We start from the raw sequence: 16238 nt of genomic DNA on the forward strand, positions 1-16238 counted from the left end.
AAAATTAACAGCTAGACTTACTACAGTCAAATAAAATTTACCTTCTATTTAAACCACAGCTCCATGTTTGTCAAATACAACACACTCTAATTAAATACATTTTTCTATGTTTTCAAATCTTCTACCTTTTTAATTGTCAAAATTAAAGAAAAGAAAGCTATCATTCCTTTCCTGCTACCCCTGAGTGAGTTCCAAGAATAGGGAGCTTCGGAGAGAGGGGCTGCTCTGGAGCTTAGTGTGTGGAAGGATGAAGTGAGAGGGCTGGAGGGGCTGCCTGGGTGGTGGGGAAGGGGACAAAGGCCTTGGGGCTACAGTGACCTAATGACCTGCAGGCCATTCCCCACCCCCACTCTGCAGCAGAGCCTTGCAGGGGACTTGGAGCATGGTGGAACATGGTGTCTCTAGGCAGGCTTGACTCTAACCATCACTTATTTCCTTTAGATAATATTCCAATATAAATTGCTAATGATTGATTTATTAGAACTACAAATTTACAGGTTCTTCTGTTTTGTTTTATTTTGTCTTAAGTCAAATTCTCTTTCCAATCTCATCTTTGCTGAGACAACTGCCCAGCTACTACTGGTCTTTGCTCATTACACAAAGTGACCAAAGTAGCGATTTCTGGTTAATAGCTGTGGACCCTGAGAAAGAAGATACCTACTAAGAAAGACTCCTGGTGGCTAACTGGGCACAAATTTTAAAAACAGAGCCTAGTATCCATTTCTCCACAGGGGCCTCTCACAAAAACTGCACTTTAAGGAGACACTTGCACTAAACTGTCTACCTGCACTGTGTTCCTGCCATCTGAGCCAGCCCTTATATAAGGGAGTTCCTGGAATTGTATTTCAACCAACAGGACTGCAATTTTCCCTGTCCAGTTAGAGCTGCACAGCTCTGTCCCCATCAGTGCCAATCAGAGCAGCTTCATTCTGACCAATCAGAATAGTACTTTTTGGACCAAAGATTTAGAGCCCTCATTTGAACCAATCAGGGACTGGGGCAGGGACTTCTCTCTATATGTCAGCTTCCCTCTATCTAGGAAAGGGCAACTTTCCCTTTTCACTGAAGACTGGAGCCTACATTTCCAAGCTGAGCTGAAACACAGAAGACAACTCGCTGGACCAGAGCAGAGCAGGACAGGGCAGAGTGAAGCAGAGAAGAGCAAGGCCCAGCAGAGTGAGGGCCGCCTCAGAGCTGTGCTGTTCCACAGTCTTGCTGTTTCATAATTGAGCTGTAACACCACTGAGCTATCCACAGCCATGCTGCATTATAACTGAGATGTCTGTACTGAATAAAGTTTCCTTCTTCAACACACCCCAAATTGGGGATTCCTATAAGCACTGAATTGGCACCAACAATCATTGACTGACAACCCTAAGCCCAGGAGGTTCACCAGAAAACCCTCTCCTCCCCCACCAGCAGCAACCCAGCTTCACATAGAACTGCCCACCTTCGAGGGGCCTAGTGGGCTGGGACAAAAAGCTCAGTGGTGACTGATATAGTTGAAGACAGAGGGCCCCCTTCAAATATTCTGCTCCAAGTTAGAACCCAACCATGACCTTAGGAGTGGGAGATGGCTGAGACTGGGTCTATATCTGGTGGAGTCACCTGAGGCTCAAAGAAGAGCACATGGGAATTAGAGGAAAGAGAAAACATAACATTTAAAGAAACAGAACAACATTAACCTCTGCCTTCCAACGTCCTTCACAGAAATGTACATGACAGCAATGGTAACACTGCATCACTGACATTTGCTGGATGGTCCCTCTCTACCCCGGACAATCACGCACCGCCAAGGGCAGGGTCATCTCTGGGTCCTCAGGACACATTACAGTTTTGTGGAATACAGGCCTGAAAAGTTAGGCTGGAAGTAATTTAAATCAAAATAAAATGTATGCACAGCAAACCCGTAGTTTTTAAACACAGCATTGTTTAATCCCCTATTAAAAATAAAACCAATGAAAATAAACCACTGTTTAAGATATGTATAATAAATTAGCATAAATGCTTAAAGGTATTACTAGAAGGACATTTACTTTAGTTATATTTATAGTCTTCTAAATTTGAAGCAGCTTCAATATTCAAGAACTAAAAATTGGTTGAATAAATTATGTCAGGTCTATGCATCTGTGCAGGAGAAAATTACACAGCTCTTAAAATGGTGCTGCACAAGAACATTAAAAAATGTATTACAACACATCCATGATATATCACTCAATAAGAAATGTAAGTTGTAAAACATTACTATATTACTTTTGCAGAAAAGATACACAAATGAGTGGAAGGCACTATATATAATACAACGTTAGTTCTACAATGATGGGATTCAATATCAATTTTTCTTTCTTTTTCGGTGAGAAGGTTCTAAGTTCCCTAAACTTTCTAAAGCAAGCAGGTATTTTACAATAATAATAAAAGCACAACCTGTGCTCCATTTTTAAAAGATCCACCTGATGCTGAGAGTCCACGCTAGAGAATCCCGGCCGGCACTGGCCACACCCTCCTCCCCACCCAGGAGGGCGTTCCAATGGGACACAAGGAGGTGGGGCTTAGGGTGGGAGGTAGATGTGAGGGCTCCACACAGTCCTGGGTTGCTCCGTGAAAACTGTTTCACTGGATCTGCATAAGCCGTGAGAAAAATCAAAACAAAACAAAAGAACACAACACCTCTTGTCCCTAAATTAATCAGCTTCTAGAATTTGGACTTCCAAAAAGAGTCAAAAAAGAGTGTTACAGAGGCAGATGATTTTATAAGAACATATGAGAAGAAAAAGAGCAACCTGAGCAGGTTTGTATAAAAAGCATTAAGTAATCATTCCCGAACCACAGGTGGAATAAAATGTTGACTTAAAGCAAGGAATGCTTTTGATATTCTCAGCTGGTCTCAGGATAATTTCACGAGGCACAGGGTTTCAGAAACAGCACAGTATTTGGTTTGCTTATTGATTATACCATACTGGACTTGATCTAAATTGAAGATTGCTTATACACAAAAAGAAATACAAAAGATTAAGACAAAGACAGCAAATATCAAGGCTAAAATTTTTGTCCTGAGCTACCTGTTTATTATGTAATCTCAACCAAATTAACCTTTTAAAATCTCAGTTTCCTCATCACCCAACTGAGATAATGATGATACATAGGTAGTAAGGTAATCTATTGCAAAATGAAATGTCCTCTTTTTTGCCACTATAGACCCATCAGGAAGAATTTCATTTCCTCCCAGCCCAGTGAGTGGAATCAGATGTAATTTGGCTTTAGAAACAAGTGACATTCTCCCAGCCAGCAGCGGGGGATCAAACTCAAACACTTCCTTCATTGCCCTGGCCTGAGAGGTAAATGCAACAACGGATGTCATACGCTGTGTCAATTATCACACGATGTTCAGATGTGAAGCACTGTGATTAAAAATTCCATTCACTTCACACAATTATTATAGAGCGAAATGACCCAAGAGGCCCAGGCTCCCATCCCAGCCCCACTGCTATCCAGTTGCTGGGGCGTGTCTTCCTGATCTGCAAAATGGGAATATACTCTTTGCCCTGCCCTGCACACCACAGGGTTACTGTGAGGCTTGGGTGAGAGAAAACATGTGAAAAGTCGGTGGAGAGTGTCAGACAAGGGTGATCTGTAAGCAAGCCACAACTAAAGTCAGTAAAATTCTCTGAGCCCTGAACATTGCACAGGGATTAAAACTGATAGGTTTTATTAAAGAAATAGTCTGCAGTACAAACAAAAAAAATATGAATAACCCAAATGTCCATCAACAGTATAATGGATAAAGAAACTGTCATACATTAGAAACCTTGTAGCAAGAAAAATGAATGAACTTTTTTATGTATTACATATAACATTGGTAAAAGCAAGACAAAAGAACACAGGCCATGATCAACTCACCTAACATTAAAAACAAGCAAAATAAATTAGTTTGCTCAGAGAAAGCTATATAAGTAGTAAAATTATAACAAAAAGTAAGAAAATAATTATCGCTGAATCAGATGGTGTTTTTTATGGTTGAGAAGAGATGAAATGGTAAAGATGTGAACAGGCAAGTAGGAAGGACTTCTTGGCTTGCAGCAATGTTAAATTGTGTGTGTGTGTGTGTGTGTGTGTGTGTGTGTGTGTGTATACACACACGTATACACATTTTTCCATATGTATATTTCACAAAATACCAACCATAAAAAATAACTAAATTCTGTATTGATTATATCGACAGTGTTATTTTTTAAAAGACTTTTTCTAAGAGTTTGTTTCAATTCCAATCTCGGACACACTCAACTAAAAAGTTACTCAGTTCAAATTTCAATTTCTTTAAAGAGAAAGTATAGTCATTAAGCAGGTTATGGTGATTCAAGTAGAGTACCTGTCTACTTACTAATAATTTCTGATTGCTTAGAGAATTTCAGGGTCAAATTAAAAATTCTACTATGAATAATAAAAAAAAACTACTGGGCGACAGTCACTACCTGAGCATACCTTACACCACACCAATCAAAAAGGAAATGCAAGTTTACGTTAGTGACTTACCCGCTGGCTGTGTTTGTGCTGTTCTCTTAGGGTAAGTCTTACTTCGGCTTCTTGCCACATTCTGATCTGGACGGGGAAGTTGAATAGAAAGATCTCGACTCATTTGCAATGCTGTCCTGCCACTTGAAAATGCAACAGTTTGGTTAACACAGGTAAAACCACACAGCCACAAAATTAAACAACAGCTCATTCAAAATATTTCCAAAATAAGAAAAGAAGAAAAAACACACACTCACATGGGTTGTAAGCATATATGGGTTTTCAACTGACTCTCATGACCAGGGAAGGAGAGTAGCATTAAATTGCAATAGGAAACATTTAGGTTACATAGAAGGAATATCTTTCAGGAGAAGAAACAGGGAAAGAAGGTTTATTTTAAAAAGTAGGGTCTAAGCAGAATGATGAGCTGAAAATAGAAAATGCTGATCACCTTCCAGCTCTACCACAAAATAATGAAGAAATGACATTGGGCTGACTCTGCACGAGTCAGCACGACCCCATGTTGCACTTGCAAAGCAAGTTGTAGAGCCTCCCCGCAGGACCACTGTGTGGTCCACTGTCACCCTGCTATGGCACAGTCAGCCATTTACTACCCTGCCTCACCTGTGCCAGATCAGGTGCCCGGAAGGTTTAAAACAGGCCTAAAAACCCAGGCACAGCCCTGCTTCTCTGAAGGGTCTGTGAGGATTCAGGAGGAAGAGATTACAAAGAATTTCAAATCTTCAAGATCTCAAAGAATTCTGTAATTTCATTTGCTGGATTTCAGTGAACATTCACCCCACAGAAGACAGAGTTCACAGCTGCTAAATTTAAGCCAATGAATGACCCTGACTTTCACCTTTTTTGTACTTAGGTACAAAAAAAATGCATTTCCATTTGTCCAGTTTGATTCACCTCAGAAACAGCCATCAACAAAAAGCCTTTTAATGGCCCCAAATCCTACTGACCCTACATTTACAGAATAAACATAGGTGAATCTCTCCCAAATAACATTTATACAGCAAAATTCACCTCCTACATGCCTCAGTAAAAGTTTTCCCTTCTCACTAACCCATCCACCTTTATCAGAAATTTTTTAAAAAGGCCCTGGCTGGTGTGACTCAGTGGATTGTACCAGCCTGAGAACTAAAGGGTTGCTGGTGCGATTCCCAGTCAGGGCACATGCCTGGGTTGTAGGCCAGGTGTCCAGTAGAGGGTACGTGAGAGGCAACCACACATTGATGTTTCTTTCCCTCTCCTTCTCCCTCCTTTCCCCTCTCGCTAAAAATAAATACATAAATAATCTTTTTTAAAAACTTTATAAAAATGCTTGAAACACTCATAAAAAGTGCCTTCTTGTCAGAGTAACTGGGCACACCACTTGATATGAGTTAGTATAAATTGAGATATCAGATTCCATTCCTGAGTATACTTTGTATTCAATAATTCATGAGAACCAGGGAAAACATGTCCTCAAACGGGGACATATTTTCTTCCATTTGAAATTTAACTATTTTTTAAAAGGTAGTACATAAGGTAATACAAATAGCAACACCTCTCTCCTGAAAAGATAAAAATAATCCAGGAACTTCCAGCAAAGGTGGAGGCATAGGTAGATATGCTTTGCTTCCCAGCACAACCAAAAGGATAACCAATTTGAAAACAAAAAACAACCAGAACTGACAGAAAATCAAACTGTATGGAAGTCCGAACCACGGAGTTAAAGAAACATTCACCCAGACTGGGAGGAGGAGCAGAGAAGGGCAGCCGGGGCAGAAACGATATGCTCTCAGGACAGTGGCTGGCAGACTGCATGGTCCCACATTTGCATGCAGATAAGCCAGGAGGAACAACTGGGGAGCAAGGCAGGTCACACAACCCAGGGAAATAAGGCCTCAAAACCTCTGGCTATAGAAACCTGGGGGGTTCTGGCAGCAGGAGAAAGTCCCAGGCTCACAGGAGAGTCCGTTAGAGGCACCCCTGGGATCCTAGAACGTACACAAACCCCCCCATCCGAGTCAGCACCAGGAGGGCCCAATTTGCTTGTGGGTAATGGGAAAATGACTGAAAGTGGGGCAAGAGATGAGTAAGCAGCATTGTTCCCTCTCGGACTCCCACAACAGTGCCACAATACAGCAAAGTGGGCAGCCCCACCCTGGCAAATACCTAAGGCCCCGCCCCTTATAATGTAACGGGTGTGGCGAGACAAAGAAAAGTGTCCCAAATGAAAGAAGAGATCAAACCTCCAGAAAAAGAACTAAGTGACAAAGAGATAGCCAACCTATCAGATGCAGAGTTCAAAACACTGGTAATCAGCATGCTCACAGAAATTATTGAGTATGGACACAAAATAGAGGGAAAAGTAAAGGCTGTGCAAAGTGAAATATGCAAAGAACCAACAGTGAAGAGAAGGAAACTGGGACTCAAATCAAGGATTTGGAAGAAAAAGAAGAAATAAACATTCAACCAGAGCAGAATGAAGACACAAGAATTCAAAAGTATGAGGAGAGGCTGAGGAACCTCTGGGACAACTTTAACTCTTTCAACATGCATATCATAGAGATGCCAGAAGAAGAAGAGGAAGAGCAAGAAATTGAAAAGGTATCTGAGAAAGTAATGAAGAAAAACTTTCTCAATCTGGTGAAGGAAATAGACAAGCAAATTAAGAAGCTCAGAGAGTCCCTAAGAAATTGGACCCAAGGAGGACCACACCAAGACACATCATAATTAAATTACCCAAGATGTAAGACAAGGAGAGAATCTTAAAAGCACCAAGAAAAAAGTAGAGAATTTCCTACAAAGGAGTTCCCATAAGACTGGCAGCTGATTTCTCAAAGAAACATTACAGGCAAGAAGGGGCTAGAAAGAAGGATTCAAAGTCATAAAAGGCAAGGACCTACAACCAACATTACTTTATCCAGCAAAGCTATCATTTAGAATGGGAGGGCTGATAAAGTGCTTTCCAGAGAAGGTCAAGTTAAAGAAGTTCATCACCAAGCCCTTATTATATGAAGTGTTACAGAGGCTTATCTAAGAAATAGAAGAAGATCAAAAAGTATGAACAGTAAAATGACAACAAACTCAAAGCTATCAACAACTGAACCTAAAAAAGAAATACAAGCTAAGCCAACTAGAACAGTTACAGAATCACAGAAATGGAGATCACTTGGAAGGTTATCAGTGGGAGGGATGGAGAATGAGGGAAAAGGTACAAGAAATAAGAAACATAAATGGTAGGTACAAAATAGGGGGAGGTTAAGAATAGTATGGTAAATGGAGAGGCCAAAAAACATGGACATGAACTAAGAGGGGGGAATGCTGGAGGAAAGAGGTTTCGGGATGGAGGGGGATAAAGGGGAAGAAAAAATAGGACAACTGTAATAGTATAATCAATGAAATAAAGTTAGAAATGTTTTTAATCCATACAGAGAGCAAAATTCCATTATTATAAATACTTTCAAGAGACTTTCTCAGCTGTAACACTTGGGTACTGTGTGCATTACTGCATAGAGGAAAAAATAATTTGCCCTAAAAACATAACTCAGTAAGTGGACCACTGAGGCATTTTATATTAAGATTTTACATTATTCAACTTTTCCTTTTTGATCTCTCTCCCAGGAATAAAGGAGAAATGACAAGATCATATCACAAGATTAATAAAGACTGTGGTCCAGGAACATAAACTGATCTGCCACAGGCTGTGTGGGACCCAGACTAGAACAAGCTTTCTGACCTCCAGCTGGTCGGTGTGGCCCAGCCTGGCAGAGTGGGCAACAGAGGGAATACTCAGCTGCTGGGTTTGAACTTGCAAGTCTGGTCTAAAACACATGGCTCTGCTACAGCTCTATGTGGTCTTCAACAGATTATTTTCTAAACCTCCTGGAGCCTTGTTTTCATTATTTATAACATATTCTACTTGTTCTTACTATTTCCTAGCAGAAATATTCTTGTGCAGTTTTCTTACTTTTCCTTGTAGCAGAAAGTACTTGATAACTAGAAGATTTCCAATGCAGCGTCTGTTTCTAGTGACAGGACAGACACTTATTCCCACGATCACCCACTTCACTTGCTCCTCTCACTCAGGCACACACACTTCCATCTATGCCAAGTGGCCTTTTTCAGCCCCAAAGTGGAAGGCACAGTAATCAGTGGGGTAGTGGAAAGAGAACAAGAATAGAGACATCTATGTTAAAATCTTAGCGTGCCACTTAACTGGTTAAAGGTCTTTATTTGTTAGTTTACTTTGGGGTCAGGGGCTCAAATTTCTATCTGTGTAAGTGAGGATATGATTATCTCCTTTCGTGGGTCACTGAGTGGACTGAGTAAAGTAACACACGTGGAAACACCTGACAGGCGGCTCTCACAAGAACTTGTTCTGTCTTCCACGCTTTAAGAAATGCGGAAAGTTCGTGTGATTTCAGTCCTACGAGAAGGTAGTCTGGGGTCCCAGGGGTGTTTCTCAGGCCCAATTCCCACTGCTGGAACATAAATTCTACACAACTCATTCACTCGTCAAAAGTAGGAGTCCCCTACAAACTTAACAAGAGGTAAAAACAAAGTTAATTTTTAAGGGACTCAGAAAAAGAGGTATCACTGTATAATAAAATATTTTAATCAAATATTTGGACTCAAAGATCAATTTCAATTTCAGATTATTGGTGCCTGATAATAAAACAGCAACAAAATAATTAGATTGTCAGATTTCAGCTTAGCCTTTCCCCACAAATTTAATTTGGAGTTTTGGAGAAGACTGCCTGTCACACATTACTAAAAGGGCCTGATTTTTCCATTATTAAGTAATGACTAATCTTTCTAAAACGTACTGGAATGCCCTTGGTATTCTGGAAGTCCAAAGATGCAGGAAAGGGACAAAGACGAGAACTCTGATTTCCTAAGTGGCACACACACCTATAGAGACACAGCACAAATACAGAGGCTCCCACAGTCCCAGCACTTGTCACGCTGATCTTCATTCCACACCCCCCAGTCCTCCCCCACCCACCCTGTCTCTAAAGCCTGCAGGGTACAGAAGGAGGCCCTCTGGGTTTGCAGAGCTCTGCCTTCATTCCACCAGGTCTACAGAATATCTCAAGAAAGGGGCAGGCTTATGGTGTTTGTTAAAGGCTGGTTATCTTTCCCCCTCTGACAACTGACAGTCTACGTGCTGGCGGCACAGCCAGCAGTCAGAGACTCACCCCTCCCCAAGCGTAGCTCTGGGCAGTGGGATGAAACATTTCTTCCAGCTGTAATGTTGGTGCTGTCTACTGACAGACTTGGAGAGTTGGGTTTCATTAAGACTTACTAGGCAGTTAAGACCAGCCACCAAATTAGAACAGATTTAGCAGAGCTTCCAATTCTGCAAAGGTTACTTTTAATTACTTTCTTGGAAGAAATGATATTTAATATGCAAAATCCAATAATAATAATTCCCAGTAGCTACGCATTTGCATTTCAATAAATTTGAGAAATCAGGTATAAGTAAATTTGAGGAAACCTACTACAGCATATGTTAAACAGCATAATTACAATTTTAATAGTAGGAACATAGAGATAAGAGTTACACAGTTTCCTTATAACCCTTGACATGTTTTGCACCCTAAGGGAAGAACAGCCAAAATGGTGACTATTAGCTGTCCTCAATATAAAAGTATGTCCTCTTCCCTTAAATTCCTGTCTGGGAAAGAATCTCAATAACCTAAAGGCTAAATTTTCATACAGCGATGAATACCAAACACTGAGAACATCTATAATACAATAACTTAAGTTTTATTTAAGTCATCAAGTGGGCAAAATATCCAAATGAGTAATATGTAAAGATGAAAGCAGCAAACATTTAATATTAAGCACTCTGCTATTGATCATCTCTGGTTTCAAATTCAAAACCAAAAGAGTGGTGTATAAAAGAGAGGAATCAGAATCTGGCATACCCTCGTCCTTGACTCGGCCTTGACTCGGCCTTATTTTTTAAGTGCCCCAGGTAAGGTTTCCGTCAGCAATGCCTCCAGTGGGACTGACAGAAGAGCGTCCCACCTCCTGACCAGCACTTCTGTGCCCTGCTCGGGGCCTGGGACCAGCCTCATGCCCTCACTCCCTGAGGCAGAGGTGGTTCGGTCTGAAATTTGGATCTCTGGGCACCCAGTGCCGTGTCTTGCCCATCACGGGCTCTCCACTTAAAAAAAGGAGTTCAAACGCAACAATTCTTTTTCAGAACAGAGAAGGCCACCATTTTTGTGTATTAGAAACAGACACAAGCATGTGCCCAGACGATCCCATCGTGATTCCCGACAACCAGTCAGGCTTCCCTGCAACAGGCTAACAGGCTGCCTGATGGGTGAGAGCCGGGGCTATGCGGTCGGGCTGCCGGTGTGGGAGCCCCACTTCACTGCTTGCCAGCGGGCTTCCCTTGAGAAGTGACAGTGACTCGGCGTCACTAAGCCTTAGTTTCTCACATGTTATGAGGATAATATTAAGAAGACTGCGATGATCACATGAAGTAATAACTGGAAGACATTTAGCATACTACATGGCACTTAGCAACTGCCCAATGAAGTTTAGATATAATTGCTAGCATCACTACATGTAGCATTTCTGCTGCAGAAAGCATGATTTGATCCACAGTATAAAGTAAACACCGTGTTACAACCCAGGGTCAACAGAATGTCCTAAGAACTGCAGTCAGCTACATTCAAAATATCTACTTTGTTTCGTAATCACAACATAGCAATAAGTCAAATGTGCATCAAAGTACATTTCTGCAGATAAGCTCTAGTACATTCTAAAAGTCCTAGGCTTACTATAGCTAATACAGACATTAAACAAAACCTGAAAAACTATTTTTTGTCAAAAAGTTTAAATACACTACTATGCTTATGAAATTCATGGGTATTGCAGAAAAATTTTTTCAAAACCTGGAACGTGTATGTATGTGGACAGCTAAGTTAAATATTCATGTATTCGCATGTACGCCCCAAGGAAAAGATGTCATTTACCTGTACCGGTGCTTATTGCTCAGGGATCCAAACTTGCTGAGTTTTCTTGACAATGAATTTGATTCATTTTCTGGCATCCTCATGAATTTTTAAAATAAAATTAAATAAAGACTCACAAATACAGATACTTATGCAATATTTGAGCAAAAACTATGTAGAAAATATAATAATGTAATACTTTAACAGCTAATCAAAATATCTGATTTATTCTATAGGAAATAATAATCAGTTATTACAAGCTAATAGTTGAAACACAACCACATTCTAGGAATTTATATATGTCTAATACCGAAATACTCATACTTCCTAAAGACAGCACTGTCATCAGAAGCTTATTTGTGAATCAAATTACTTTCTCTACTTAAGCAACCTTGGGAACTTTGTCACTATGGTGGTTTAGCCAAGCCAAGGTGCTCCCGGCAGTTAATCACACCTGACGTGGTAGCTCAGTGTCTTTGTACCATGCGGTCCAGCACTTCCCATTCTCGGGCACCTTCAATAGACACGCTCGTCCACCCAGACCACTGAACTAGAGGTTGTGTTTTAGGCTTTCTGGGAAACGTCCTTCTCCTAATACAAATTCTATAAAGGACACTGGTCATTTTATAAGAATACTTCTCCCATAGCATGCTATTTGGGGAAAGTATTCCATGAAAATCAACCAGAAATAAGGGAAAGAACTCATCTAGTTTTAAAATTAAAAACACAAATAAAGCTTAACGTAGTACCTAATAAAATTTAGTTGTATCTTGACACCATCAGGATGTGATGTGAACAAAAAGTGTCCCCACAATCCAATGGTCAATTCTCTTCCCTCATCTTCACCTCCCAGGGGCACAGCAGGCAAGAGGGCTGCCAGCTCCCCATCCACCACATCTGCCTCCCTCACTCCCTGTTTTCCTAAGCACTTTCCTGCTTACTCTTTCTTCTAACCCATGGCTGGCTCTTCCTATCCTCTAAAAGCTGGCCAAGTCCCACCGCTCTGTCCTTGGCCTTCTGCTTCTCCATTTTTTTCATAGGTGACCTCTTCCGGCCCTCTTTGCTTAAATCCTATCTACATTTACGTGGCCAACCTTGGTCATTCTCATAAGCCTTACACATCCAACATCTCCACTTGGGTGACAACAGGCATTTCAAAGTTAGCATGTCCACAGCAGAACACAATTTCCACAAATACCAAAGCTACACTGTTTCCATAAACACCATCATCGTCATCACTATCATCATAATGTCCTTGGCCTTTTCTTATAATGTGAGCATAGAAAGCAAAGAAGATATCTATGTGTGTGGGGGGGAGTGGGGGGTGGGCATATATACCCATTTGTACTAATGTGATCAAGAGAATTAGGTGACTGGAAAAAATAAAAGAGAAAAATTTCTAAATGTCTACTTAGAGATAGAACAGAATTCCTGTTATAAAAGCAAATGTGATTTTCACTTTTTAGAACAATGAACAAAACTTTCAAATTAACATACCGAAAAAACGTATGATGTTCTACACTACACTTCCAAAGGTGCTTGCAAGCAGTTTTACTTCGGGCTTCGAAGAAGAACGAGGTTTCATTGCACTGAGAGAGAAGAGAGAGAGAGAGAACGTGAATTATAGACCACAACATGCTCTGTCAGAGGACAGCCAGCTGAATTCTCTTCTAGGCAACAAAAATTCGAGGAAACAGACAATTTATTGTTAATACTTAAAGAAAAATGATCTCTTTGTAGCTATTTTTGGCAGCTTGCTTTAAAACTTCAATTAAAGTTACAATAAAAGTTCCACGCAAATCTTAATGCCATGACCTTTACTACCTACTCCTGCAGCACCCACGATCACGGGTAACCTGGGGATGGTACTGAAGTACCACACACGCTTCAGTCCCAAATGGGCACTGAAACAGCCATAAGTACTGACCATGTGCAAATCAACTCCCAATAAAACGGAGACGCCCACAAGTGTATTACTTTCAGGAATATCAGGCCACACTTAAATTGGTACGTAATGAATCTCGAAAGGGTCACAGAGAGAAACTACCTGTAGTACCATGGTACAGCAGTACCTTCTGGGCAAGTTAAATAATGTCTGATTCTGGCTTTCTCCATTCTGCATCAGGGTACTGGGTGAATTAAATCGAATGATATAGCATATGTAAAATATCATATAATAAGTATATAACAAATTTTAACTATAATTTTAATCTGGTGGTTAACCTAATTATCTGTATTTAATACATAAGAAACAAAGGTAATAGTAGAGGTAATTCTAACTGTGCAGGAGAAGATACCATTTATGTTTTTAAATGACTAAGTAGGAAAAAAACATAAGCACTAAACTAATAAGCCACAAGCTCTGTAAAGTTATATAATTGCTAATTTAGTTTCAAATAAAAACCAACCTCATGTCTCAATTGCAGAAATGCCCCTGGAATGAGGTTGCTATGGCTTCATAAACAAGACTGTCAATGCAGAGGAATAATTAAAATACCTCCCTGTCCCTGCTCCTTTTAATAAGGACAGAACATTTATATGCATGAAATTTCCCCCACGTCCATCTGGAATGAGGCCCAATTTAGAAGTTTGTTTGTAAAACTGAAAGGGTGTGATGAAAACAGAGCCAAGATCTGCATGTTATACAATGCAACCCATAATTCCACAACCTTGTCAGGTGGAGGAAGAACTCAGGACAATTCCAGGTTTCCAGCTTGGGTGCTGCAAAGTAGTAAATACAGCAAGTGGGGAAAATTGGGATTTGGAAGGTGAGGGAATGAACGGTAAGTTCAGGCTATTTTGATTCTGAGATGCCCATCTAACCGAGACCTAACCATGCCTAATTGGCCAGGAAACACTCGGGAGTAGAGCTGAAGCCATATCACAGATGAAATCATCTGTGCCAACAGAGATGACTTCACCCAAGAGTATGTAAAACAGTTGCTCAGCAAGAAAGCACAGAGTGAAGAAAGGTCGAATCACAGCAGAGACGAGAGAGGTCAAACTGGACCAAGGAGGCAAGGTCAGGAGGGCCAGGAGAAGATTGCAAGTCTCAAGTGACCCAGAAAGGTCAAGCGGGGTTTCAGAGGAGGCGACTGCATTTCACAGTGAGAAATCTTCCGTGACATTCATGAAAGGGGTAGGGAGTACAGACTTAGAGGTGAGGAAGAAAGGTCAATGAATGCAGAACGTGTTGTCCTCGAAGGTGAAAGAAACTGGGGGGAGGGCTGGGAAAGGGAGTGCTCGGGGAATCACAGGAGGTCCGTGGGGTGGGAAAGCAAGCATCCGGCAGCAGATGGGAGCGCTTCCAGGGCCCTTTTCCCCTTTGGCATCCTTTTTTAAGCATGTAATACACACACACTGACGGTACAAACACCAGAAGTTACCAAAGCAGATACACAATGATAACCACTGGCCCCAGTCCCCATCCAGAGAGGCAACCACCTTTCAGCATTCCTTACATAACAGGTGAGTGTTTTTAAGGTCACTGGATCATCCAAAAATATAATGTAGAGGTCGTATATTTTACAACAATTTTGCTTGTGATTGCACTGTTATCAAGGTCAATGATTACAACAAAATGAATACAGGACTGGCTGCCCCCACTTTGCCACCCTCTGAAATATGTGCACCCCCATCCTCCTGTGCCTTTCGGTACCTGAAGTGGGACCTCCTGGGCATCACCAGCAACGAGAAACAGTGCCAGGCGATGACTGCTCTGTGACAGAGGCACTCTCGCCTGTGAGCAACAGCACCCACAAATGAGGTGGCAGTTACATACCCAAATCAAATCTTCCACAAGTTTCTTAAGTACATATAATCCAGATCTCCAAAAGTAAAGGTGAAACCAAAAAGCATTCAATCTTCAATATAAAAGAAATCTCAAGTTTTCCGTGGACTGATTTTCACTTCATTCTTCACACAAACGTTCATATTCGTCTGCTTTTCAAATACAGACCTGGTCACAAGGTAGCTAATTTGCAGCATATTTTTAAAAGAACTATTACTGAATGAAAGGATAAAGGGTACGTAAGATCCAACCAGAAATGGATTTCCTCAAGTTCCCCTGGGTACAAATGTGTTAAAGGAACCAAACAGCCTCCCACTGGCCTCCTAATAACTTCTTCTGTGTGCAAACAACACGCAGAAATGCACCCTCCCTCCACACAGGGCTTTGGCAGCAGCTGCCTGTTTTTTCTCCCATTGTCAGCAGAACAATCCAAATACTAAAGGAGGGTTAACAACAAAAAGGAACCGAGGATTCTGAATAAACTGGGCATGTTTTTGCCACTTAAGCAGCTGCTGGCAGGAAGGTAACTGACGCAGCCTTGCAAATGCCTTTCGTCCTCCCCTCCCCTCCTACTAAGTCCTCTCCAAACAGAGACAATTAGCACCTGTCCTCTCATTCATACAAAGATGAGGCTCTGCTTAAGTTCATTCCAATCTACTGCTAAGAAACTTTATCCAAGCATGTATAGTGCTTGCTTTTGGCAAAATTACTCAAACACCTTCACAGCTTTTGTCCTTTCATGCCAGAGGCAAAGCTGTGGTCTGAATCTATTTCTTTTCATTCTGTGGACTGATCCAGCTCAAATCACCTGGAACTCAGATATCATGCGGAGACGTGGGGACCCCACTGGGGTGCATCTATAGGTACACTTGGCTCAAACCCCCAATTCCATCATGTATAAAGAATTCAGGACCTGTATCATACTGATGAATTCGCAACCTAATTCCCTGTGGTCTTCTCAGTCTTTCTCT

The 16238-nt window shown here is 41.1% G+C and overlaps 1 protein-coding gene across 6 annotated transcripts in view; it reads right to left on the reverse strand.

The window, feature by feature from the left end:
* The window catches only part of EPB41L4A (erythrocyte membrane protein band 4.1 like 4A), a 248493-nt gene that overhangs the window by 69954 nt on the left and 162301 nt on the right, over positions 1–16238 (reverse strand). For 5 of the 6 annotated variants that reach the window (XM_053665308.1, XM_053665311.1, XM_053665310.1 and 2 more), the window contains exons 10-12: positions 12975–13066; positions 11499–11576; positions 4531–4652 (exon numbers count right to left, since the gene is read on the reverse strand). In XM_053665308.1, coding sequence (XP_053521283.1) covers positions 4531–4652; positions 11499–11576; positions 12975–13066 — 292 coding nt within the window. The remainder of the gene's footprint in view (positions 1–4530; positions 4653–11498; positions 11577–12974; positions 13067–16238) is intronic. The other variant, XM_053665307.1, reaches the window with a different exon arrangement.

This window comes from Artibeus jamaicensis, unplaced genomic scaffold (assembly GCF_021234435.1).
Source record: "Artibeus jamaicensis isolate MK-2021 breed Jamaican fruit bat unplaced genomic scaffold, CSHL_Jam_final contig_402, whole genome shotgun sequence".
Classification (NCBI taxonomy): domain Eukaryota; kingdom Metazoa; phylum Chordata; class Mammalia; order Chiroptera; family Phyllostomidae; genus Artibeus; species Artibeus jamaicensis.